Here is a 27,165-nt window from a genome sequence, read left to right on the forward strand (position 1 = left end):
TGTGTGTGTGTCCACTCGCCCAGGCGTCGGGAGGTGGTTCTACTTAATGATCTGGGGACAGTCGCTCCAGGCCTTGGCCTTCCTCTTGGCCAGGGCCAGCCAGGCTGGTTCGGTCGCCACGGGCGCCGCGTCCGGGGTGGAGAACCTCTTGGCGACCTCTTTGAGCAGCGGGGCCGGCGGAACGGAGTCCGAGATCTCCACTGGCGCAGGGGGAGAGAGGAGTGTTAGCGAGGTGGGCCGTCTCTGAGCCCTGTCCACCCGAGGGAGGGGAGGGGCCCACGGGACCCTGAGCGGCAGGGGTGGGGTGGGGATGAAACGAGGGTGCGGGAGGCCGGAAGGCCCCCGGGTCCCCCTCGGGGTGAGCGGTCCCAGTGCCCAGCAGAGGAAGCCCGGTCACCGTGACAGCCAGCAGAAGTGAAGCCCGGTCGCACCCCACGGCCCAGACCGGGGCTGCAGCAAGCATCCCGGGGGGCCGGTGATGCCCCCGGCTGATGCCCGCCAGGCTGGCAGGCAGCACCTGGCCCGGGTAATTCAGTGTCCTCCTTGGCCCCCCCCCCCCTCGTCCCTTAGTGTGGGGGAAGCAAGGTGGCCTAATGGGAAGAGCACAGACCTGGGCGTCAGAGGACCTGGGTCCTAATCCTGGCTCCGCCACTCACCTGCTGTGTGAGCATGGGCAAGTCACTTAACTTCTCTGGGCCTCAGTTCCCTCATCTGCAAAATGGGGATCGAATACTTGTTTCTCCCTCCTACTTAGCACGTGTGCCCCGTGAGAGGCCCGATGATCTCGGATCCACCCCGGCGCTCGGCCCAGCGCTCGGCACACGGTAAGCGCTTAACGGACACCACGATTATCACTGTCGAGTGTCCCCCCGCCCCCAGTGTGGAATGCGAGTTCTCTCCCCAGGCTGAGGGCCCACGGGGCTTCGGGGGTGAAGGCGGGGAGCCCCCGAGCTACTTGATCCTTGCTTTGCCGTTCAGGGGTAGCCACTGCTCGGGGGGGAGCTCCCCTTCGTTTGGGGGTCCCCCGCCCTACCTGTCAGAGAGGTGGGAAGCGTGTTGGACTTCTGCAGCAGCTCACGGCGTTGGAGCCCGGTCACCACCGTCTCGTCCGCTTTCCTCTTCTCCGGAGCTGTGGCTCGGTCCTGGGAACCGCCGGCGCTGCCGCCCTCGGGCTCCTCGCGGGCTCCGGCCTGGGCAGGAAAGCGGGGAGGGATGAGATTATAGGCCCCTGCCCCGATCCTGGCATCCCCCGCCTACCCGCCCCTGGTTGTAGCGTCGGCCTCCTGCTCTAGTCCTTGGCCCCAGGCCCGGGGTGGGGGGGGGTCTCCTCCTGGCTACTGGGCAGAGGAGGGGGCCACCCTGAGGGCCCACGATTGACCGCAACAGGGCGGTGGCTGGGCCCGGCCTGCTGCCCCGAGTCCAGCGGCGGGGTGGGTGAGGGGCGAGACCCAGAGGCAGCCCGGGCCGGGAGCGGGGGCCGGGGCACGGCTAGCCACCCGGACTTTCAGATAGCTGGGACACACTTTGGACCAGTGCGCAGTGAGGGCCCAGGCCGTAATTCGCACTAAACCCCACCGGTCAGGTGAGGACCAGGGAACACCTACCAGGCACGTCAGTCGGGCATTAGCCACGTTCTCTGGAGCCGGGCTGCTTGCTCGACGAATCTCTCCCAGCCCCTCCCGTTAGATGGGGTGGTGAGCCAGAGTGGCGTTGGATCCCAACCCTGCCTCTTGGGTCTTCCCTCCGCCACCCAGAGGCCCACCGGGGACAGCAGAGCCCAGTGTGGCCCTTCGGAGGGTCCCACGAGCCACGCCGGCGAGCCCTCCCTGCTCCGAGAGCCGCCCGCCGGGCCGAGGGCAACCCCGGGAGGCTTGCCTGCTGGCCGGGCCGCCTGCCGGGCTGTTTGGCCTCCCGAACTTGCTTCCTCCGCTCCTCCCGGGAGGCCTGCTGCTCCCGGAATCCCCTCTGCTTTTCGAGCGCCACGTTGATCCACGTCGGCAGGGCCGCGTGGCCCTCGTCCGTCCGTCCGGAGGCGTCCAGAGAGTGGCGAGTCTGAAGCCCCGGCTTCTCTGCGGGGAGAGCGGGGTCGGGGGAGAGGTGTCGGACCACGGCCTCGGACGGGTCCGGACGTCCCCGGCCCGCGTTAATCCGTCGGGGAACGCTTCCCCGGGCTCATCTGACGGTGTGTGCCTCCCCCGAGCGGCAGTGGGTTTGTTTCCTTAATGATCTGGGGGAGCGGGGAAGTGGCTCCAGGCTTTGGCCTTCCACTTGGCCAGGGCCAGCCACCCTGGTTTAGTTGCCCCAGGCACTGCATGCGGCCACTCTTCCCCTCAGCGGGAGTGGGAGGAGGCCAGGTCAAGGACTGCCCCCTCAGTCTAGGGAAGACAGAGGAGCCGTTAAGGCTGCTCTCCCCGGACGTCGGCCCCGGGTTGGAACTTGGCCCCCAACGTATTAACTGAGCGCTTACCGTGAGCAGACCATTGGATTAAGCGCCTGGGAGAGTATGATACGACAGCAGATGCTCCCTGCCCAGGACGAGCTCAGAGCCCGGTCACCTCGCCAACCCTCCCTTAGTGACCCGGATGGGCAGTGCGGCCAGGTGAGGAAGAGGAGGGCGCTTACCTTTCTTGATGGTCTCTGGCCCGAGGAGCGAGGCTTTCCCCGTCGCTCCTTCCTCTCCGGCCCCGGGCCGGTCGCGAGGGGACCGTGGGCCCCGGTCCTCAGACTCCGCTCCGGGGCGTGCCGCCCTCGGAGCCGGCGGCCCGGCCCAGAACGCCCCGCTCCCTCTGGACAGGGGGGACGGCGGCGGGGTCCGGTGGGCGGGTTTGGGGGCCAGGGCCGGCCTCTGGGGCGGAGGCCACCTGAGCCCCACGGGGGCGGGGAGGCGGCCCGACGGGTCCTTCCGTGGCCCCGCGGCGGCCGGGGCCGCCTCCGCGTCCGTCTCTCCGTCCGCGGGCACCGGGGGAGTCGGGGTCCCGCCGGAGCCGGCCCCGGGGCCGCTGCCGCTCAGCCGCTTCTTCTTCTTCTGTTCCGCCTGCTGATCGTATTGGAAGCGGAGCGAGTAGTTGGTGCGCCTCAGCTTGATGCCGAAAGGGGGGAGGCCGTCGTCCGCGCCCGGCGGGGGCGCCTCGGCCTCCCCGGTCCCGTCCGGGGGCGGCCCGCGGGGCGGAGACGGGGGGAGGCCGGGGACCAGGAACGACGGGAGGTCTTTGGCAAACTTACAGCCGTCGGCGTCGCCGGCCGGGCCTCCGGGCGGCCGGGCCGGTCCGTCCGCCGGGCCCGGCTTGGGTCCGGACCCCTCGACCCGGGCCTCCCGTCCGGTGTCGTCCGCGCCCCCGCCGGGCCTGGCCGGGTCTGGGAACTTCTGCCAGGCGGGCGTGATGGAGAACTTGGGGGCGACCGGCTGGGTCTTGTTGATGCTCCCCCGGGGTCCGCCCCAGACGGCCGGCGACCAGCCGGCCCAGTTGGCGTTCTTCAGGATCTTGGACCGGATGGACGCCCACTCGGCCAGCGCGGCCTCGTTCCGGGCCGACTCTGGGCCATCGCGGGCCTTCCCGTCGCCCGCCCGCCGGGCGGGGGCTTCCCGGGAGGCGGACCTCCTCTCTTCCGACCGCCCCAGCAGCGACCGGCAGGCGCTGTCCTTGATCTGGCTCAGGTCGACGGCCGGTCCGCAGAGCTGGGTGCCGGTGACCAGGATGGCCGTGTGCGGGATGCCCAGCGAGGCCGGCAGCGGGTGGGCGCCGGGGGGCTCGTGGCCGGAGGGAGGCGGCGGCGGCGGGGCCACGGGGCTCAGGTTGACCTTAGGAAAGAGGATCTGCCTCCCTCCCGACGACACTTGGAAGGTGTACGGTCGGGGCGTGCTCTGCCTCTCGTCCACTTCCCGCCACCTCAGCTCCTCCTCTTCTCCGCCGTGGTCCCGCTCCTGGGCCCCTGCCCCTTTCGGCTGAGGCGGGGCCGACTCTCCGGGCCGGCCTACGTCTCCTCCTCGTCCTCCCCGGCTCCCGGGGTCCCGCTCGCTCTCCCCGTCGCCCGGCGGCTCCAGTTTGGCCTGTCCTCTGAGGTTTTGGCCACCAGCGGCATCTCCTCCTTGCCTCTTCTTCCCTGGGCCTTCCTGAGGTGGATTCCCTTTGGTCCCCAAGCGTTTTCCATCTTCACCGTCCAGGGGTCGCCGACGCCCCTCTAGCCTCCACTCCGCTCCTCCCTCTTCCTCCTCCTGCTTCTCTGCCTCGGGCCTTTTGGGGGTCTCGGCGGGGGTCTCCTGTCTCTTCAGCTCCCGTAGAGGCTTGGCCACCTCTGCAGGAAGCTGCTGCCCTTCCAGCTCCAAGGAAGCTAATTCTTGGCGTTGCTCCTCCTCCAGCCTCCGTCTCTCTTCTTCCTCCAGTTTCCGTCTCTCTTCTTCCTGGCATCTCTGTTCCTCCTGTCTCTGTCTCTCCTCCTCCAGCCTCTGTCTCTCCTCATCCCGACGCCTCCGTCTCTCTTCTTCCTCCAGCCTCTGCCTCTCCTCATCCCGACGCCTCCGTCTCTCTTCTTCCTCCAGCCTCTGCCTCTCCTCATCCCGACGCCTCCGTCTCTCTTCTTCCTCCAGCCTCTGCCTCTCCTCATCCCGACGCCTCCGTCTCTCTTCTTCCTCCAGCCTCTGTCTCTCCTCATCCCGACGCCTCCGTCTCTCTTCTTCCTCCAGCCTCTGTCTCTCCTCATCCCGACGCCTCCGTCTCTCTTCTTCCTCCAGCCTCTGCCTCTCCTCATCCCGACGCCTCCGCCTCTCTTCTTCCTCCAGCCTCTGCCTCTCCTCATCCCGACGCCTCTGTCTCTCTTCTTCCTCCAGCTTCTGCCTCTCTTCTTCCTCCAGCCTCTGCCTCTCCTCATCCCGACGCCTCTGTCTCTCTTCTTCCTCCAGCTTCCGCCTCTCTTCTTCCTCCAGTCTCCGTCTCTCTTCCTCCAGTCGCTGTCCCTCCTCTTCCCGGTGTGTCTGCCCTTCCAATTTCTGTCTCTCTCCTTCCTGACACTCCTTCACCTCCAGCTCTGACCACTGCTCCTCCATTTCCTCCCCTCGGCCCCCTTCCGGGAGAGACTGTTTTCTCTTGTCCCCCAAGAGGCTCCTCCTGCTCGTCTCTTGCTGCTCTTCCTCCTCCATCTCCTCGCTCTGGCTGTCCAGTCTCCAGAGGCTTTGCTCTTCCAGACGTTTCTTTTCAGCCGCCTCCGCCTCGTGTCCCCGACCTTCAGCCTGGCTACGCTTCCCGTGCTCTTCTCCCTGCCTTTCCCGGACCTCCCCGGACCAGGTGGGCATCTCCCCGGCGCAGTGTCCGTTCTGTGTTTCCAGCTGCGTTTCCAGGCTTCCCCGTTGGCTCTGTGGGTCCTGAGATGGAGGAGGAAAACAGGATTAGGTCTCGGCCCAGTGGCTTTGCAGCTCGGAGCCCTGGTCTCTGGGAAGAGGGCTGCAGGGTGGTTATTCCCTCTCCCTTGGGGCGTGAGGGGGTGGCAGGCAGTTATGCCCCCCAAATCGCTACCTCGGCCTCCCCTCCTTGTTCCAATACTTTCCATCCGGCCGCGTACCCTGTCCCTGCCCCTGCGGAAACGGCCGGAATCCCATGTCCAGGAGCGACTGTCCCTCCCCTCCGCCCCCCCGCGTCCCGCTGCCGCCCAGGGCCAGCCCTGAAAGGTGAGAACTCCTCCCCCAGGCCGGAGCCAGGGCCGCGCCGGGCCTCCCGCCGGCCACTCACCCGCCCGAGCCTGTGGTGCTTCTTGGACACGCGCTGGTTCCGCGGCTTGACGGACAGCCTGTGCTTGGCGGCACTGTTGTCCAGGTGGGTGAGGGCCAGCGGGATGGCGTCCAGGTTGACGCTCTCGATGGTGCCCGCTGTGGAGAAGTGCCTTTTGGGCCGAGATGGCCGGACTGGAGGAACCTGACGGGTGAGAGCGAAGAGAGGCCGGGGTCAGGCCAGGGACTGGAAAAAAAACAAACCACGGCAGTGGTGCCAGGGGCCCTCCCTTTTGAGTGATGCCATGTCTGCCCTGGTCTTGTTGGTTTATTAAGGGTATTGGTTAAGCGCTGTATCACGACCCACCCCGCACACCTCGCTCCTCTAATGCCGACTTTTTCACCGGCCCTCTATCTCGCCTATCTTGTCACCAACCTTCGCCCACTTCCTGCCTCTGTCCTGGAACGCCTTCCCTCCTCAAATCCGACAGACCCTTGCCCACTTCAAAGCTTTATTGAGGGCGCGTCTCCTCCGAGAGGTCTTCCCAGACTAAGCCCCTCCTTTCCTCTTCTCTCACTCCCTTCTACGTCGCCCTGACTTGTTCCCTTTGTTCTTCCCCCTTTCCAGCTCCACACCACTTAGGTCCATATCTGTCATTTATTTATTTGCATCGATGTCTATCTCCCCTCCTCTGGACTGTAAACTCGTTGTGGGCAGGGAGCATTTACTAAGCGCTTAGTACAGTGCTCTGCACACAGTAAGTGCTCCATGAATATGATTGAATGAATGAAAGTGTCTGTTCACTATTGTATTCTCCCAAGTCCTGGGTACAGGGCTCTGCACACAGTAAGCGCTCAATAAATGCGATTGAATGAATGAATGCAAGTGTTTATCGTTGCACTGTACTCTCCCCAGCCCTTAGTCCAGTGCTCCGCACAGATTTAAGCACTCAGAAAAATGCGATTGAATGAATGGGACAGAGTAAGTGCTGAACAAATACCATGAGAAAGGGAGAGGGAGAGGGAGGGAGAGGAGAGGGTGGGTTATGGGAGTCCCGCAGTCCAGCTGCAGGGCCAGCCAGGTGGCCTGGGCGCGGTCTGGGGATCATTCATTCAATAGTATTTATTGAGCGCTTACTATGTGCACTGTACTAAGCTATTGGAATGTACAAATCGGCAACAGATAGAGACAATCCCTGCCCACTGACGGGCTCACAGTCAGTGAGTGCGAGCAGAGGGGGAGGGAGGGTCCTGTCCATACTCTGTCCCCAGCCACATTTCCTTCCCCAAAGGGCGGGCTGAAGTTGGGCAGATTGCCCGGCCCCTCATCCCCTCCCTGCGGGGCCGGCACAGACCCTCGAGAAAGACGATTAAAAGCTACCGTCCCGGTCCAAAGTGGGGAGGGGGGGTCCCTGTTGCCAGGGTAACAGCCTCCGGACCCGCCCATTTACCAGCCCTTCCCCTGTGCGGCCTTGAAGGGGGAGCAGCCCTGGAGCCTGCACAGAGGCGAGGCGATAATAATAATATTTGTTGAGCACTTGCTGTGTGTCAAGCACTGTTCTAAGCGCTGGGGTAGATACAGGCTAATCAGGTTGGACCCAGTCCCTGTCCCACATGGGGCTCACGGTCTTAATCCCCATTTTAGAGATGAGGGCACTGAGGCCCAGAGAAGCAAAGTGACTTGCCCAAGGTCACACAGCAGATAAGTGGCGGAGCCGGGGTTAGAACCCAGGCCTTCCTGACACCCACCCCGGGCTCTATCCGCTAGGCCACGTGCAGCGCCCGGCTCCTCAGGCCCAGAGAGAGAGAAGCCCCCACGGCCAGGGGCGGTTGGTACCTTGTCTTCCATGGTGCTGGCGGGGCCTGGTGCTGGGGTTGGGGGGTCAGGAACGTCACGGGACTGTGGAGAGACGACAGCCTATTAGACGACCCCGCTGCGAGAAGCCGGGTCCGGAATCTCACCCGCTGCTCCGCTGCCCACTGGGCTTGGGGTCGCTGACCTGCTCTGCCCAAGTCCCACACACACCCAGATCCTGGGGAACCTCCCGCCACCAGTGCCCCCCATCCTCTCCCCCAAAACAGAGGGCACGAAGCCCACCCGCAGCAGAATCCACAAGCTCCCACAACCCCTAAAGCCGCCCTCATGGGGAAGGAGGGGGCAAGGAAGCACACATCTGTCTGTGTGTGTATGCACACGTGTGGGCATGTGTGTGAGAGAGCCTCTGCTACAGACAGACCCGCACCTGTGCCCCCCAACCCCACCACCTGCATCCCACGTGTGTATGTTTCTTTGGATGCATCAGGCTCGGTTACAACCCCCGGTTGAGCCTCAATCCACACCAGTGCAGCCCCCCAGCCCCACACCTGCGCTCAATCTGTGCCCCACATGCGTGTAGATGCGTGCCCCAGAGTGGCAGAGCCCCGCCCCCGTGTCCCCCGATGCACACAGAGCCCCTCCGGCCCTAGGCCCCGTCCACGCACCCAGACCCCGGAGGAGAGAAAGAGCAGGCTCCGGCTGGCGTCCCAGGAGCAGGTCTCGGGGAGCGATCTCAGGTCCGGCTCCCACTCCCCCGCGGCCTCCGCTCTGCCTGGGAAGCTGCTCTCTTCGCCCAAAGCTGGGGAGCCAGGAGCACCCTCCTGGGGACAGAGACTGGGGCTCAGCTCTCCCCTTTTCACCCCGGGTGCCCTCCTCTCCACCCCGGGACCCCTCTGCACCCAGAGAGTGAGGGAAGGACCCCAGTCCCCACCCCCGCAGAGCCCACGCGTTCAGGTGACAGTGGGCAGAAGCTCCCGGGCAAGGGAAGGGCACGGGGCCCAGCGCGGGCCTTACTCGATCGTCGCGGTCCGGGAGCCCGAGGGTCGGCCCGGCCTCTGTCTCCTCGAGGCTGCCCCGAAGCCCTCCCGGTTCTCCTCCGGCCCCTGTGGTGGTCGACGGCGGGCACTGCCCGGGCACCAGGTCCTGCCCCGGCTGCTGCTGGAGGAGAGACAAAGCGGGGAGGTCAGGGGTGCGGGCGGAGAGGGGAATCGGATATGGCCGCGCCCCTGCTGGACCCAACTCGGGAGTGTGATGGGGCTGGGCTCTGGGGCCCGGCCCGGCCCTGTCAGTCAATCGTATTTATTGAGTGCTTACTGTGTGCAGAGCACCGTACTGAGCGCTTGGGCGAGTCCTTTAGAACACTAAGGCTGCAAGTGGGGGGAAAAACTAATACTAATAATTATGGTATTTATTAAGTGCTTATTTTGTACTAAGCATAAGGTAATCAGGTTGTCCCACGTGGTGCTCACAGTCTTAATCCCTATTTTACAGCTGAGGGAACTGAGGCACAGAGAAGTTAAGTGGCTTGCCCAAAGTCACCCAGCTGACAGGTGGCGGAACCGGGATTAGAACCCACATCCTCTAACCTCCAAACCCGGGCTCTTTCCACTGAGCCACTCTGCTTCTCTCGTCAGATGAGGAACCTGCCATCCGCTACTCGGTGCCACCTGGTCCTCCGGTTTCCCCCATCTCTTCCTTGACTTTCCTTGCCAGGGGTGACCGGACCAGCGGTCCCGGCGGGCCGTCCTCCCCGCAACCGACCGCCCCTGCCCGGCCCCCTCCTCACCGAGCCCCCCATCGCCCGGTGCCCGGTGCCAGCCCGACGGCCCGTTCGGGGGCGACATCGGTGGCCGGCTGCGGCACAGCTGAGGCCGCGATGGGCACGACGTGGGATGCCCGGCTGGCATCACATTAGGTGGTAGTCTTCCCTGTGGTGCCCCCACGGGATCCTGGCTTCCTGGGAGGGGGCCGCCTGTTTCGGGGGGGCACGGTTCCCCGCAGATGCCAGGAGGCTGCTTGCAACTTGCACGGCCTTTTCGATCGATCCATCCATCAACCAATGGAATTTACTGACTAATTCCCCGACTAATCCCTCTTTTCCTTTCCTTCAACTCCCTTCTGCGTCGCCCCGACTCGCTCCCTTTACTCATCCCCCTTCCGTCCCCGTGGCACTTGAGTCCTTATCTGCCAATTTACTTATTTAGATTAATGTCCATCTCCCCCTCTTTAAAGTTTAACCTCGTCGTGGGCAGGGAACGAGTCTGTTTATTGTTGTGCTGTACTCTCCCAAACGCTCAGTGCACACCGTAAACGCCCGATAAGTACGATTGAATGAGTAAATGCTGGCCGTGCCCCTCTTTATGCCCGAGCTGAAGTTCCCACGGGGCCAGCTGTCGTTACCTTCTCCCTAAGATGGCTTCACGCTGGGAGCCGAGCCCGGCCCGTGCCAGGGACTCCCCACAGATACCCCCCCCCCCGGCACCCCTCTACTGGACCCCGTGTCGGCCCCCGGCCCCCTCCGCTTACCTGGAGAGTTCCCGCTTGGCTCTCGGCTGGTCCCTCGGGGAGGAAAATGCTGTCGTGGGAGAAGGCCCGGCCTCCCATAGCAGAGCCGCAGGACCTGCGAGGCAAAGCCCGAGCTCCGTTAGGGTCCGGAGATGTGCCCGACCACCGGCCGCCCCCGCCCCCCCCGCCCCTCGTCCCACCCGAACTCGCAGCCCGGTGCTCAAGGCCCAGTGTTTCCGGTGAGACAGATCGACACGGCATCCTGAAGCCGAGAAGGGAGCAGCTCTTTTTGAGCAAAAGCTTCGTGAAAAAGGAGGCAAAAGAGTGCCGGGCGCTGCGAAAGTTCAGCCTGACGACACGACAAGGGACAGGCTTTTTGTGTACCCTACTCAAAAGGGGCTGTGGGTCCACGTTGATTTTTTTTCAGCCCCACATATCCAGAAGTGAGCTCCGCCCTCTGGAATCTCCAAGCATAAACAACAGCTATATATACACACAAACACACACACACACACACAATATTAATAATAATAGTGTTATCTGTTAAGCCGCTACTATGTGCCAAGCACTAAGGTAGATGCAAGATAATCAGGTCCCACATGGAGCTCACAGTCTAAGTAGGAGGGAGAACAGGTGTGGAATCCCTATTTTACAGATAAGGAAACTGACGCCGGGAGAAGCGAAGGTCACCCAGCAGACAAGCGGAGGAGCCGGGATGAGAACGCAGATCCTCCGACTCCCAGGCCCGGCCTCTTTCCACTAGGCCACACTGCTTCCCCTATAGCTCACATCCCCCCCGAGGACTGTATATATTTTCATTACCCTATTTATTTTGTTAATGAAATGTACATCGCCTTGACTCTATTTATTTGCTATTGTTTTAATGAGATGTTCATCCCCTCGATTCTATTTATTGCTATTGTTCTCGTCTGTCCGTCTCCCCCGTTTAGACCGTAAGCCCGTCAAAGGGCAGGGACTGTATCTGTTACCGCTTTGTACATTCCAAGTGCTTAGTACAGTGGTCTGCACATAGTAAGCGCTCAATAAATACTACTGAATGAACGAATGAATGAAAGGAGTGGCTCCTGGGCCGCTTCTGAGCTGAGCCCAGCCCAGGAACCGAGGGGCTACATATTCCCACCCGGTCAGACCTAAAAGACCCCTTCTCCGTCACCCCCTGAAAGGAGGTGATCCGCCTCATCCCCCTGCATCAGGGCGCAGCCAACGTCCCCAGTCTTGGGAAAGACACAAAGCAAGAAAGCCATCATCACCACGCCTGGCCCAAGCGACTCATTTCCCGATGGGGACGTGCGAACACGACTCCTGACTCCCTGTGAAGACCTCTGACCCCCCCCGAGCCCCACAGGCCCTTTGACCCCTGCAGCGTCAACGTCCCCAAATCCTGGCTCCGTGGGTCTACTCGGCCCCGGGGACCACCCCCCGCTGGGTAGCCACCGTCCCCAGCCCTTCTCTCCCAGCTCTCTTGCCGGCTCCAGCTCTGGGTTCAAGCTCAGACATTAGGGAAGCAGCGTGGCTCACTGGAAAGAGCACGGGCTTTGGAGTCAGAGGTCATGGGTTCGAACCCCGGCTCTGCCACTTGTCGGCTGTGTGACTTTGGGCGAGTCACTTCACTTCTCGGTGCCTCAGTTACCTCATCTGTAAAATGGGGATGAAGACTGTGAGCCCCACGTGGGACAACCTGATTCCCCTATGTCTACCCCAGCGCTTAGAACAGTGCTTGGCACATAGTAAGCGCTTAACAAATACCAACATTATTATTATTATTATTATTACATTTCCCTCCTCCACCCCAAAAAAAATCCAGCGCCTTGGTTCTGACACTTGCCTTATCCCAGCTAAACTAATTCCTCAGCCTCCTCGCTGACCTCCCTGCCTCCATCCTCTGCCCTTTCCATTCCAGAGTCCGGATCATTCCAGGGGATCCATGGGAACGGCCCATCGGAGGGGAGCCGGAGGATCCGGGGAGGACAGAGTTGGACCTAAGCTCCTTGTGGGCGGGGAACAGATGGAGTGGCTCGGTGGAAAGAGCACGGGCTTGGAAGTCAGAGGTCATGGGTTCGAGTCCTGGCTATGCCACTTGTCAGCTGTGTGACTGTGGGCAAGTCACTTAACTTCTCTGTGCCTCAGTTACCTTATATGGAAAATGGGGATTAAGCCCGTGAGCCTCACGTAGGGCAACCTGATGGCCCTGTATCTCCCCCAGCGCTTAGAACAGTGCTCTGCACATAGTAAGCGCTTAACAAATACCAACATTATTATTACCAACTCTTTCGTATCGTACTCTCCCAAGAGCTTATTACAGTGCTCTGCACACAGAGAATGCTCAGTGAATATCACTGATTGACTGTTTGACCATAGCGAGGGGGTGTAGAGGCCGGGCCTGGGAGTCAGAAGGACTTGGGTTCTAATCCCGGCTCTGCCACTTATCAGTCACATAAGTGACTGTGAGCAAGTCACTTCACTTCTCTGGGCCTCAGTTCCCTCATCTGTAAAATGGGGATTAAGACTGTGAGCCCCATGTGGGACAGGGACTGTGCCCAATGTGATCAGTTTGTATCTTTAGCATTTAGTACAGCGCCTGGCACCTAGTAAGCCCTTAGCAAATACCAAGGAAAAAAAAATGATGAATGCTCTCCTTCCCCCGTGGTTCTTGGTGAGGGGAGGACAGAGCCCCCAGAGGCCGAGTACAGTGTGAAGAGAGGGGTCCGCCAACCTCAACGCCCGTCTCTCGACTCCCACGGAAGGCTCAGGGTTAGGTGGGGCTGCACGCTGGGGCCTGCCCAGATCCACCCACGGTCCAGTCCCCCCCAGACAAGGGCCCGGCAATTTGGGGGCACTGGACTCTGGGCATTGGAAAATGCCAGTTCGTCTGCCTCTCCGCCGCCAAGCCACGCGACCTCGCCCACAAATCTCCTCCTCCCCACGCCGGGGGCACGGGCCCTGCCTCCACCTGTTCCTCTGGGGGAGGCTGGGCAGGCCGGGCCCTGAGGTTCTTGGAATGGCCAAGCCTGCCGGGGCAAAGGCCCGGCTCATAAAAACTGCCGGGCACCGCCCACCAGCGCCCGCCCACCAAGGACACCGCTGTTTTCGGATGACTCAGCGGTGGGGCTCCGGTTCGTGCCCCGAAAACCCCCCGCTCAGAGGGCAGACCCTCCCCCTTGCCCACCGGGGCCGGGGCGGCAGGAGGCCCAACTTCTCCCGGGCCCCAGGTGGGTGAGCCAGGGCTGCCCACCACCGCAGCAGGGATTCCCCCATCCTAGCGAGGACCACCTCCGCCATTCAGCCATTCATTCATTCAGTAGTATTTATTGAGCGTTTACTAGAGTGCAGAGCACTGGACTAAGCACTTGGAATGGACAATTCGGCAACAGATAGAGACAATCCCTGCCCAATGACGGGCTCTGTCGCCTCCTGCTCTCACAGGGATTTGGTTCCCATTCCACAGATGAGGAAGATGAGGCTCAGGGACGTCCAGGAAACCCGGCCCTGACCTCCCCAGGCCCCCACCCCCAGGCTCGGCCCCTGCGGCCGTCCCGGGCAGACCGGGCATGGGTTCTCACCTCAGGTGGTCTTGGAGGGTCTCCTCGTCCGACGAGACGACGCCATCGCAGCGTCTCCTGAAGGAGCGTCTCTTCCTCGGGGCGGACGCTCCCCGGGCCTGGGGGCTCTCCTTCTTCTCCCTCTTGCCGAACAGCCTCTGGAAGGGCCGGAACCTGCCGGCTCTCTTCTTGCCTGCGGATGCCACGACAGACGCGGGCACCGCGGGCTGGAGCGGCTCCTCCGCTGCACCCTCCGCTGCGCCCTTGGCCGCCCCGGCGAATCGCGGCCCAGCCCCGCGGGCGGAGCGAGGAGGGACCACGGGTCAAAGAGCGGCCACCGGCCTTGGCGGGGCCCGGCCCGGGACACAGGGCCGGGAACCGCCACCTCCGGCAGGGAACGGGCTTTTTTATTGTTCCACTAAATTCTCCCAAGCGCTTTCTACACTGCCCTGCACATAGTAAGCGCTCAATAGATACTGTCGACTGACTGGCAGCCACCCTTGCACCCCCAGGCCCCGGGGTAGGGGGGAGGCTGAGTGTTTTGTGACCTCACATTCCCAATCAATGGTACTTACTGAGCGCTTTCTATGTGCAGAGCACTTGGGAAAGTAGGATAGAGCGAGTAGACACGAGTGAGTAGTCTTCTGTATGCAGAGCACTGTACTGAGCATCTGGGAGAGACAACGCAGTCGCTAGATACGATCCCTGCCCACCAGGAGTGTCCAGTCTACTGTATGAAGAGCACTGAACTGAGCACCTAGGAGAGGACAACGCAGTCACTAGACACGATCCCTGCCCTCCAGGAGTTTCCAGGCCAGCGGTCACAGACAGCGGGGGCACGTTCCTTACACGGGCCTGCCCCGTTCTCACGAGCTGACTGGGAAAAGCTGGGGTTCGCCGCCAACCCCTCGCCCTCATCCTGCCTCTGGCCTGGAACGCCTTTCCTCTTCATATCCCACAATCTCTCCCCCCCACTTCAAAGCCTGATTGAAGGCCCATCTCCTCCAAGAGGCCTTCCATGACTAAAAACCCTCCTTCCCTCTCCCTTCTATGTCACCCTAACTTGCCCCCTTCATTCATCAACCCCTCCCAACCCCATAGTACTTATGTCCATATCTGTCATTTATTTCTCTTAATGTCAGTCTCCCCCTTTAGACTATAAGCTCGTTGTGGGCAGGGAACGTGTCAGTTTATTCTTACATTGTACTCTCCCAAGCGCTTAGTACAGTGCTCTGCACAGACTAAGCGCTCAATAAAGACGATCGACTGAGTCCCGACCCGGAGAGCCCCCCACCGGGATCACGGCCCCTCCCCGACGTTCGGGGTGAGATGTGTGGGACTCCCTAGATCCCCTGCCTGACTCTGGGCCAACCGGACAGCTGAAGATGCCAGCAGTTCTGGTGCTGAGCACGCCTCTCCTTCCCTGGGGAGGACAGGGAGGAAACAAGAGCCCGGCTCCGGGGGCAGACCAGGGGCCGGGGGCCTGGTTCAGGCCGAGGAAACGGGAGGCGGCGTGGCCTGATGGTGAGAGCACGGGGCGCTGGGAGGCGGGAGACCCCCCCCGTCTGGTCCCAGTTCTGCCCCCGGGCTGCTGGGTGACCTCGGGCAAAGGTGCACGGCCTCTCTGAACCTGCTTCCTCCTCCTCCTCAAAATCGGCGATAAGATACCTCTCCCTTTCTCTTTTAATCTCCGCGGGGCTGGGGCTATCCACCAGCTGACCCTTTTTTTTTATGGCATTTATAAAGCGCTTGTTGTGTGTGCGAGGCACTGTTCTAAGCACTGAGGTAGATACAAGCTAATCAGGTTGACACAGTTCTTTTCCCACATAGGGCTCACAGTCTTACTCCCCATTTTACAGCTTGAAGCCCAGAGAAATGAAGTGACTTGCCTAAGGTTAAACAGCAGAGAAGAGGCAGAGCCAGGGATTAGAACCCAGGTCCTTCTGAATCCCAGGCCCGTGTTCTATCCGCTAGGCCACGCTGGGTAGACCGACCTGGATTTACCTCAGGGCTTTGCATATATTAAGCGCTCACTAGATACCATGAGGAGGAGAAAAATCGGGCCTGACTTCAGGGGATGCAGAAGGGAGTGGGAAAACCGGAGAGGAGGGCTTAGTCAGGGAAGGCCTCTTGGAGGAGATGGACCTTCAATAAGGCTTTGAAGCGGGGAGACTAAGAGGAGGGAGGGTGTTGAAGGCCAGAGGAAAGATGTGGGCGAGAGGTCAGCGGCGAGATAGATGGGATTGAGGTAGAGTAGGTCGGCATTAGGGGAGCACAGTGTGCGGGCTGAGTTGTAGGAGCGCAGTGAGGCGAGGTAGGAGGGGGCAAGGTGATTGGGAGCTCTAGAGCCGGTACTGAGGACTCTCTGATGCAGAAGTGGATGGGCAACCACTGGAGATTCTTGAGGGGTGGGGAAAGGTGGCCTGTAGAAAACGTTTTTGCAGAAAAACGATCCGGAAAGCAGAGTAAAGTCTGGACTGGAGTGGGGAGAGACAGGAGGCTGATACAGCAATCAAGGAGAAATAGGATAAGTGGTTGGTTTTCCTCCCCGGCCCCGGCCCCAGGTGCCGGACGATGCGGGGCGGACTCTGGCCGCAGGGCTCTCTGAGGCCGAGCTGGGCCCAAAGACCCCCAGGGAGACTTCTCTCCTCATTACTGCACCCCCACTCTGTCCCCTCCCCTCCCCTCTGGAAGCCCACCTCTCCCCAGCTCCCTCCCTCCCCGCCGGGCTCATCCGCTTTTCTACCTTTCCCAGCCGTACCTCATGAGGAAATCTCCCGCCTGCTCAACCCTCTACTGGTTGTAGTTAGATCTGCCCTCCTGCCCATTTATCCTCTGGAATATAAACTCCTGGAGGGCAGCGACCATTAAACTTCTTTTCCTTCATCCATTCGATTGTATTTACTGAGGGCTTACTGTGTGCAAAGCACTGTACAAAGCCCTTGGAAGAGCGCTCCCCCGTTTAGACTGTGAGCCCGTTGTCGGGCAGGGACTGCCTCTAACTGTTGCCGAATTGTCCATTCCAAGCCCTTAGTACAGTGCTCTGCACACAGTAAGGGCTCAATCAATACAACTGAATGAATGACGAGAATAATAAAGCAATATAAGAGTTACATTCCTGGCCCGCAACGAGCTGACGGTCTAGGGGTGGGGGGAGACAGACATTAAATAGAAATAAATAAATGGCATAACGGGCATAAACGCTGTGGGGCTGGGAGAGGGGAAGAACAAAGGGAGCAAGTCGGGGAGTCGCAGAAAGGAGTGGGAGAAGAGGAGAGCGGGGGCTCAGTCAGGGAAGGACTCTTGGAGGAGATGGGCCTTCAATGAGGCTTTGAAAAGATTCTTCCTTAAGCACCCAATCCGGTTCCCTGCCCACGATAGGTGCCCAGCCCAGAGCCTTGCCCCCAAGGCCTTGCCCAGCTCCCCTAGACTGTAAACTCATCGTGGACTGGGCTGCGTCTGTTATATTGTCCTCTCCCAAGCGCTTAGTACAGTGCTCTGCACCCAGTAAGCGCTCAATAAATGCGATTGACTAACAGGCACTCCAACATCACCTTGCCCCTTACAGGTAGGTGCCTAACACAGCATCCCACCCACGGTAGGCGCCCAGCACGGCCCCCCGACCACTATTAGAGTTCAATAAATACTCCTGAACGAATGAGTGCTTTGTCTGCGTCTCCATATCTTTTCCCCGGCGCGGTGAGTCCCTGATGGAAATTGGACCCGACGTGGTAGAAATTAGATCTCCTGCCTAGAATGTCCTCTGAGGATTGTCCCCGGAAGCGGAATTTCATAAACCGAGCGGCTCTCGGAGGCCTCAACCCACAGCCGCCACCTCACGGGCGGAGGGCCGTGATGGCCGTTTTAGACAGAGCCGCAGTGATTCCTGGGAAGCGACCAATCGACGGAGGGGCCGCTGTGTGTAGAGTTCGAGTCCTGCTAAACCCTCGGTCAATTCCTGAGAATGAAGAGTGAGATGGGAGATAAAACATTTTCCCTGACTCTTTTCAGTAGCTGGAAGAAATTCTCTCCCCCTACCCTCTTTCTTTTCACCCCATCCCTGTCCTTCTTTTTCTCTTTCTTTTCCTTCCTTCCCTTCTTTCTCTCTCTCTCACACACACACTGTGTCCTTCACCTTGTTGCTAGCACCATGAGAGGACAGTGCTCTGCACATAGTAAGTGCTCCATAAATACTCTTGAACCAACAGGGGAGAGTTTCCACAATGTCGGTGGTTACAAGGCAAACAGAGAGGGCAGATTGTGTGAACTCCCACAGTCAGGGCAGCCCGAATCGAGGGTTTTGGTGTTCATGGCACCGTATACGGTAAACGGCGTGGCCTAGTGGAAAGATCCTGGGCCTGGAAGTCAGAAGGCCTGGGTTCTAATCCCGGGTCCGCCACTTGCTTGCTGGGCGACCTAGGGCAAGACGCTTCACTTCTCGGTACCTCAACGACCTCATCTGTAAAATAGGGATTCATTACCCGTTCTTCCTCCTCTTTAGACCGCGATGCCCTTGTGGAACAGGGACTGTGGCCAATGTGATTAACGTGTATCTACCCCGGCGCTTAGAACGGTGCTTGGCACATAGTAAGCACCGAACAAAAACCATTGTTCTGGCTGAGGGAAGTGATTTTATATTAATGTGGTAGCAGTTTGGGATGGAGCGGAAAGGGCAGATTTTAGCGACGTGAAGGTGGGACTGACAGGATTTAGTGATGGATTCAATAAGTGGGTTCAGTGACAGAGAGGAGTCAAGGATAATACCAAGGTTACGGGCTTATAATAATAATAATTATGGCATTTGTTAAGCACTTACTATGTGCAGAGCACTGTTCTCTGACGATGGTGGTGTTCCCTTGAGTCTGCCCAGGGGCTAGATGCCATACAAAACAAATAAAGGAGACACAGTCCCTGTCCTTCATTCGAATATTCACTCAGTCATATTTCTTGAGCTCTTACTGTGTGCAAAGCACTGTACTGAGCACTTGGGAGAGTTCAATTGAGCACAGGCCTGGGGGTCAGAAGGTCAGGGGTTCCAATCCCAACTCCACCGCTTGTCTGCTTTGCGACCTGTCCTCCCACTGACTTTCCCCTCACTGTAGACGGCACCACCATCCTTCCTGTCTCATGGACAGGCATTAAATAGAAATAAATAAATGGCATAATGGGCATATTTAGAGAAGCAGCATGGCTTAGGGGAAAGAGCAGGGGCTTGGGAGTCAGAGGTCGTGGATTCTAATCCCGGCTCCACCACTTGTCTGCTCTGTGACCTTGGGAAAGTCACTTAACTTCTCTTTGCCTCGGTTACCTCATCTGTAAAAATGGGGATGAAAAAATGTGAGCCCCACGTGGGACAATCTGATTACCCTGTATCTTCCCCAGCGCTTAGAACAGTGCTCTGCACATAGTAAGCGCTTAACAAATGCCATAATTATTATTATTATAAACCCATAACCTTGGTATTATCTTTGACTCCTCCCTGTCACTGAACCCACATATTGAATCCATCACTAAATCCTGTCAGTCCCACCTTCACGTCGCTAAAATCTGCCCTTTCTGCTCCATCCCAAACTGCTGCCACATTAATATAAAATCACTCGTCCTTTCCTGCCTGGATGACGGCATCGGCCTCCTCGCTGACCTCCCCACCTCCTGTCTCTCCCTACTCCAGTCCACATTTCACTCTGCTGCCTGGATCATTCTTCTCCGAAAACACTCAGGACGTATCATGCCGCTCCTCAAAAAACTCCAGCGGTTGCCCGGCCACCAGCGCGTCCATCAAAAACTCCTTACCGTTGGCTTTAAACACTTTGCCCTCTCCTGCCTCACCTGGTTTCTCTTCTTCTACAACCCAGCCCACACCCTTCGCTCCTCTATTGCCGTTAACCTTCACACGCGTCTCTATCTCGCCCGCCTCGCCGCTGACCTCCTGCCCACGCCCCGCCCCTGACCTGGAACACCCTCCCTCCTCAAATCTGACAGACAATTCATCTCCCCTGGCTTCAAAGCCTTATTGAAGGCCCACCTCCTCCAAGAGGCCTTCCCTGACTAAGGCCCACTTTTCCTCATCTCCCACTCCCTTCTGCGTCGCCCCGATTCGCTCCCTTTGCTCTTCCCCCTTCCCGGCCCCACCGCACTTATGTACGTATCTGTCATTTTATTTTATTTATTTGTATCGATGTCTGTCTCCTCCACACTAGACTGTAAGCTTGTTATAGGTGGGGAATGTCACTTATTGTTGTGATGTACTCTCCCAAGCGCTTAGCACAGTGCCCTGCGCACAGTAAGCACTCAATAAATACAACTGAGTGAATGAATGACCTAGGGCAAGTCACCTCACTTCTCTGTGCCTCAGTTACATCATCTGTAAAACAGGGATTGAGACTGTGAGCCCCACCTGGGACATGGACTATATCCAATCTGATTTGCTTGTATCCACCCCAGCACTTAGTACAGTATCTGGCACATAGTAAGAACTTAAATACCACTACTATTAGTAATAATAACGATGATCATAATAAGCAGATATATTCCCCGTCCACAGGGGTTTATCATTTCACCCCGATGGAAGTGATAACAAGTCCTGGATTTAACATCTCTGTCAGAGAGGTGATGGTGTTCTCCCCCAGAGTTGGGTTTCTCATTCCCAATTCTCCTCCCTGGAATTCCCCTTTCAAATCCCCAGCACTCCCCGTCTTCAAAGGCCTCCTCAAGCCCCACCTCCTCCAGGAGGCCTTCCGCGATAAACTCCCCATATTCCCCTCGCGTCAGCCCCGAACCCATCCCTAGCACCTATGAACTTTATTCCTCTCCTCGGCCCTCGCGGAGATAAGGATTCTGTTATCTCTCTGCTTCTCTGTACACCCCATGATTAGCGCAGCTGTTCGGACCCGAGGAGGTCGGGCCGCTGCTCGCTGCTTTAGTCCTGTTGGGAAAAACAGGTCTGTCTGCCTCCCCGTCTTACACCGTGGGTAGCAAGAGAGACAGACACACAGAGACAGAAAGAGAGACAGAGAGAGTGCGTGTGTTGCCTTCGGCACTCTTCCAAAGGCTGAGTAGAGTGCCTTGTCCTCTAGACTGTAAGTTCATTGTAGGCAGGGAACAACGTGCCCTGTTGTTGCACTGTACTCTCCCAAGCGCTCAGTGCTCTGCACACAGTAAGCACTTAATAAATACCATTGTTGGGATTGATTGATCCCCAAGAACTCAGAGGATCCCTTCAGAGCATCCCCTCATCTGCAGATCTGGGAGTCCCCCCTTCAGATCCTAGGAGCTCTTCTCCTTTAACGTTCCGTTACCAAGACCTGCCGGTTTCACCTCTACAATATCGCCAAGATCCGCCCTTTCCTCTCCACCCAAACGGCTACCTTACTATTACGGGCTCTCGTTATATCCCGGCTAGACTACCGTGTCGGCCTTCTCTCCGACCTCCCTTCCTCCTCTCTCGCCCCGCTCCGGTCTATTCTTCACTCCGCTGCCCGGCTCATCTTCCTGCAGAAACGATCCGGGCATGTCACTCCCCTTCTTAAACAACTCCAGTGGTTGCTTATCGACCTCCGCTCCAAACAAAAACTCCTCACTCTAGGCTTCAAGGCTCTCCATCACCTTGCCCCTTCCTACCTCTCCTCCCTTCTCTCTTTCTACCGCCCACCCCGCACGCTCCGCTCCTCCGCCGCCCACCTCCTCGCCGTCCCTCGGTCTCGCCTATCCCGCCGTCGACCCCCGGGTCACGTCCTCCCGCGGTCCCGGAACGCCCTCCCTCCTCACCTCCGCCAAACTGATTCTCTTTCCCTCTTCAAAACCTTACTTAAAAATCACCTCCTCCAAGAGGCCTTCCCAGACTGAGCTCCTCTTCCCCCTCTACTCCCTCTGCCATCCCCCCTTTACCTCTCCGCAGCTAAAGCCTCATTTTCCCCTTTTCCCTCTGCTCCTCCACCTCTCCCTTCCCATCCCCACGGCACCGTACTCGTCCGCTCGACTGTATATATTTTCGTTACCCTATTTATTTTGTTAATGAATTGTACATCGCCTTGATTCTATTTAGTCGCCATCGGTTTTTACGAGATGTTCTTCCCCTTGACGCTGTTTAGTGCCATCGTTCTTGTCTGTCCGTCTCCCCCGATTAGACTGTAAGCCCGTCAAACAGCAGGGACTGTCTCTATCTGTTGCCGACTTGTTCATCCCAAGCACTTAGTACAGTGCTCTGCACATAGTAAGCGCTCAATAAATACTATTGAATGAATGAATGAATACCAATCAGTGGGAGATATTGAGCGCTTACTCTGTGCAGAGCACTGTGCTACGGACCGTGCTGGAGGGCGACGGCCCTGCCCATCCGACTGTATTTACTGAGCACTTCCTGTGTGCGGAGCACTGTACTAAGCACTTGGGAAAGTACAACAATAAATGGACACATTCCCTGCCCACAACAAGCTTACAGTCTAGCGGCCCTGAGCTCAACAGAACTGAGCGCTTAGTGTTTGCAGAGCACTGTACTAAGTGGTTGAAAGAATCCCATAAAAATCAGTAGACATGATCCCTGCCCTAGAGGAGCATAGGATCTAGTGGGGGAGGCAGACACTAAAATAAACTTAAAATAAATGTAGAATTTATAGATTTATAAATCTATAAAGCAGCGTGGCTTAGTGGAAAGAGCACGGGCTTGGGAGTCCGAGGTCATGGCTCTGCCACTTGTCTGCCGTGTGATCTTGGGCAAGTCACTTCACTTCTCAGTTCCCTCATCTGTAAAATGGGGATTAAGACTGTGAGCCCCACAGGGGACAACCTGATTACCCTGTATCTACCCCAGCGCTTAGAACAGTGCTTGGCACATAGTAAGCGCTTAACAAATACCATCATTATTATTATTAAATGCAGGCTAGGGAAGCTACCTAGTAAAAAGTTCTGTTCCCTGGCTACAGAACTCCAGCTGAAGCCCTAGAAGGAAATAGAAGGCAGGATTTTACAGATAAAGAATGCTTAAGCCACCTTTGACGAACCCATTGAACTCTGCACACAGGAGGCGTTTAATACACACCACTGACTGAGAGCTGAGACCAGGCCTGTTATTCTTTCAGTCATTCATTCAATCGTATTTCCTGAGCACTTACCATGTGCAGAGCACTAGGCTAAGCACTTGGGAGAGTACAATACAATAAACAGACATATTCCCTGCCCCCCAGTGAGCTTAAGGACTAGAGGGGAGGAGACAGATATCAGTACAAATCAGGACACAGGACATCAGGACACAGACGCTGTGGGGCTGGGAGAAGAGCAAAGGGCGACGAAGAAGAGAGTGGGAGAAGAGGAAAGGGGATGCTTAAGAAAACCTGTGGAGTAGATAGAATAGATACCAGTGGAGAGTATAGCGTATTCAATCGTATTTGTTGAGCGCTTACTGTACTAAGTGCTTGGCAGAGCACCGTACTAAGCGCTTGGCAGAGTAAAATATAGTAATAAACACATTCCCTTCCCATAAAGAGCTTACAGCCTAGAGAAGGGGGAGAGAGACATCAACATAAATCATAAATTACAGGTATGTACATAAGCTCTGTGGGGCTCTGAGCAGGGAAGAACAAAGGGAGCAAGTCGGATGATGCCGAAGGGAGTGGGATCAGAGGAAAGGGGAGGCCTCCAGGAGGAGACGTGCCTTCAATAAGGCTTTGAAGGGACAGTAATTGTCTTTAACCCTAACTCTAACCCTCACTCGGTAGGAACCCAGAGATCTGACTGATGGAAATAAAGCTGGAACTGGAGTCTCCACCCTTCCTTGGCTGCCATTGCCGGATCCTTAGACCTCACGTTTGATTTCTCCTTTCCTTTGGCGCCTCACCTGCCATTAAATGGCTCCTCCGGTTTCCTCCCCAGACTGTCGGTGTTCTTCCTGGTGTATTGTTCTCCAGTTTGAGTGGGTATCCCCAAGCGAGGCTCTCCCTCACCCTTCTACTGCCTCCTCTAATTTCACCAGCCATATCCCCATTCAGCCTGCCACAAGTGGCCCTGACTTTCTTCCCCCGCCCTTTAAATCCTTTATCGAGCTCGGGCTTAAGCAAGCCTTACCCACCACCTGGTGGGTGACATCATGGCGTGACCTGGCTGCACCCTGGAAGCCGAAGGTGGTCGTCTCCTCTGCTAAAGTGTTTCCGTGTCTTCCCACTCTTCAAGAACCTCCAGTGGTTGCCCATGTACCTTCGCATCAAACAAAAACTCTTCACCATCGGCTTTAAAGCCCTCAATCCCTCTGCCCCCTCCTACCTCACCTCGCTACTCTCCAACTACAACCCAACCCGCATACTTGGCTCCCCTAATGCCAACCTACTCATTGAGCCTCGATGTCGTCTCTCTCGCCTCCGACCTCTCACCCACGGCCTGTCTCTGGCCTGGAATGCCCTCTCTCTTCACATCATCCAGACAATTCCTCTCCCAACTTTCAAAGCCTTATTGAAGGCCCATCTCCTCCAAGAGGTCTTCCCTGACCTCCTGACTTTCCCTCCTTTCCTCTTTTCCCACTCCCTTCTGTATTGCCCTGACTTACTCCCTTTACTCATCCCCCTTCCCAGTCCCACAGCACTTATGTACATACCTGTCATTTATTTATTTATATTGTCTGTCTCCCCCACCTCTGGGCTCTAAGCTTGTGGGCAGGGAATGTCTCTTTTTATTGTTATATTTTACTCTCCCAAGCACTTTGTGCAGTGCTCTGCACACAGTAAGCACTCAGTAAATATGATTGACTGACTGTCGGTTTCCCCCACTAGACTGCCAGCTCCTTGAAGGCTGAGATCGGGTTTATTAACTCTCCTGTACTCTCCCAAATGTTCAGTACAGTTCTCTGCACATGGCAGGTGCTCAGCAAATGCTACTTACTGATTGATTGATTGATTGAGGAGGGGAGGAAATGATGGGGGTGGTAGGTGACAAGCTCAGACTGTGGTGCTATTAATGGGCAGGGAAAGTGTCTGCTAATTCTGTAGTACCGTTTTTCCAAGCGCTTAGTACAGTGTTCCGCACACAGTGAAGGCTCAATAACGACCACTGATTGATTGATTTTCATTCAATCGTATTTATCGAGCACTTACTGTATGCAGAACACTATACTAAGCGCCTGGGAAGTGCAATTCAGTAACAAATAGAGACAATCCCTGCCCACAATGGGAAAACAACAAGGAAAAATGGAAATCTGTTCCACCAGGAAGCTTCACAGCTGGAAACGCCAGTGGGTCTCTGAGGGGTTTGGAGTGATCCAGAGATGAAGGGCAGGGGGAGGGGGGTCTGTGCTGGGCAAATCATAAAAAAGTCAGGGATGGCGAGGGGAGAGTCAGGGGTGTGGGATGGTCCGGGCTGGGTCACTGTGTGGGGAGAGTCAGGAATATTGAATGGTCAGTGCTGGGTCACTCTCCCTCCCCTTTCTTCTCAACAGGCTCCTGGGCTGGGGGGCTCTCACCCTCCCACAGCTGCAGACTCCAGCCCCCTGCTCACGCGATCTCACAAACAAACAAACGTTCACACAGGAATCTGTGAAGGGCAGAGCTCTCGATGCCAACACGAGGCACCGGGGCGAGGGGCCGGGGGGGTGGGGTTCCCTCCACACCCTGGCACACGACCCTCCAAGTTATTCTCGTCTCTCGAATAACTTTGCGGGCTGGCCCTGCACGCATACACACACACAGCAGCAGCAATAACAACAGCACCACACGGCAAACCACCAGCCGTCTTAAAGACACAGAACCATTTCGAGCCCCACCACCCCAGGCCACCCCCACCGTGGTAGCCCTTCGCCTTCGGACCTCGGGGCCTAAATAGGATTGTCGGAGGCCGGCGGAGAGTAGAAAGGACGGTCACGGAAATAGTGTGGTCTGGTGGATAGAGTAGGGGTCTGGGAGTCAGAAGGACCTGGGTTCTCATTCTGGCTCCGCCACTTGCCGGCCATGTGGCCTTGAGCAAGTCACTTCACTTCTTTGGGCCTGTTACCTCATCTGTAAAATGAGGATGAAGACTGTGAGCCTCATGTGGCACATGGACTGTGTCCAAACCAAGTGGACTTTCTCCAACGTGATTAGCTGGTATCTATCCCAGAGTTTAGACCAGTGTTTGACACATAGTAAGTGCTTAACAAATACTATCATCGTTATTATTATTACTGCTCCTACGGGGCAGGGAGCACATCTACCAACTCTGGTTTATTGTGCTGTCCCAAGCACTTAGTACAGTGCTCTGCACACAGTAAGCACTCAATAAATACCATTGATCGATTGACAGCAGAACCCGCGGGGAGGAGGAGAGTGCCGAGACACTGCTAGAAGCCCATGAGATCTCTCTTCCGCATGACCACCATCTCTCCCCCAAGCTCTCCCTGGTGATTAATGAAAACATCATTGCGAGAAGCAGCATGGCCTAATGGCTAGAGCCCAGGCCTGGAAGTCAGAGGATCTGGGTTCTAGTCCCAGCTCTGCCACTCGTCCATAGAATATGACCTTGGACAAATCACTTCATTTCTCTGTGCCTCAGTTCCCTCATCTGGAAAATGGGGATAAAGACTGTGAACCCCATGTGGGACAGGGACTGTGTCCAATCTGATTAGCGTGTATCTACCCCAGCACTTAGTACAGTGCCTGGTACATAGAAGGCGCTTAACAACTACCATTAAAAAAGCAAAAGTCACGGTGACAGACTGTTTTGAGTTAAAGAGGGCTGTTCCTGCCATGTCCACTGAAGAGTCAAAGAGAAAGAAGGGTCTGTAGTTCACTAGTTCCTGGAAGAGAGAAGCTACTTCTGTGCTTCCACTGCTCCAGAGGGGACGAGAAGCCATTTGCCAATAAGAGCAAAACGTTCTGCCCTTCTCTCTCTGCTCCCCCGGCCTCGGCCCCTCCAGATCCTAGACTGAGAACCACCAAACCAATCCTCTACATTGTAAACTCTTGGTGGGCAGGGAACGTGTCTGTTCTATTGTTAGACTGTCCTCCCCCAAGTGCTGAGCACAGTGCTCTGCACACAGTAAGCACTCGATTAATACAGTTGACCGATCGCGCTCGGCCTCCCACTCTTCCGAACAGAATACGGCCCAGTATCGCAAAACCGGGGAGTGGGTGGCTATGGCCTGGAAGTGGGGATGGGGACGAGGGGGGAGAAATGGCTTCCGTGTCTTTAAGCGGCCCCTCCAAGCAGCAATGCGGAGTTCGGTACCTTCAGGATCCGCACCCGGGACCTCAGCCTGAGCTGGCCGCGGGAGGTCCCGGTCTCTCCCCGGGGCGGCCGAGGCCATGGCCGGGCCCGACGCGACTGCAACGAGAAGGCGGGCGGGCGGAGCTGTGAGCGGGATGGCACGGGCAGCCCCTCGGAGACTTCACTCCGGGGCCCCCCGTGGGTCAGGGGACCGGCCTGGGGAGGGGAGCCAACAGGACCAGACCGGACAGGGTTTCCTGAAGTTGGGCATCGGAAGCCTGTCCGCTCACTGAAGGCCGCACGTGCCCCCTTTTAGACCGCCAGTCCCCGTCCAGGGTCGGGGGTGCCTGGAGAGAGAGATGTCCCTGTCCGCAATGAGCTAAATCTGCACGGAGGCAGTGTGGTCCGGTGGGTAGAGCTCCGGG

At 57.7% G+C, this 27,165-nt stretch overlaps 1 protein-coding gene across 2 annotated transcripts in view; it reads right to left on the reverse strand.

Moving 5' to 3' along the window:
- Window positions 1-20: 20 nt before the first annotated feature.
- Window positions 21-27,165, reverse strand: part of CRACD (capping protein inhibiting regulator of actin dynamics) — a 45,783-nt gene continuing 18,638 nt past the window's right edge. The window contains exons 3-12 of one of the 2 annotated variants that reach the window (XM_039913677.1): window positions 13,601-13,772; window positions 10,041-10,134; window positions 8,529-8,669; window positions 8,180-8,335; window positions 7,536-7,598; window positions 5,721-5,903; window positions 2,623-5,356; window positions 1,876-2,069; window positions 1,034-1,190; window positions 21-200 (exon numbers count right to left, since the gene is read on the reverse strand). In XM_039913677.1, the coding sequence (XP_039769611.1) occupies window positions 40-200; window positions 1,034-1,190; window positions 1,876-2,069; window positions 2,623-5,356; window positions 5,721-5,903; window positions 7,536-7,598; window positions 8,180-8,335; window positions 8,529-8,669; window positions 10,041-10,118 (3,867 nt within the window). In that variant the 5' untranslated portion in view covers window positions 10,119-10,134; window positions 13,601-13,772 and the 3' untranslated portion in view covers window positions 21-39. Of the gene's footprint in view, window positions 201-1,033; window positions 1,191-1,875; window positions 2,070-2,622; window positions 5,357-5,720; window positions 5,904-7,535; window positions 7,599-8,179; window positions 8,336-8,528; window positions 8,673-10,040; window positions 10,135-13,600; window positions 13,773-27,165 lie in introns of both variants that reach the window. The other variant, XM_039913676.1, reaches the window with a different exon arrangement.

This window comes from Ornithorhynchus anatinus, chromosome 12 (assembly GCF_004115215.2).
Source record: "Ornithorhynchus anatinus isolate Pmale09 chromosome 12, mOrnAna1.pri.v4, whole genome shotgun sequence".
In the NCBI taxonomy this organism is placed as follows: Eukaryota; Metazoa; Chordata; class Mammalia; order Monotremata; family Ornithorhynchidae; genus Ornithorhynchus; species Ornithorhynchus anatinus.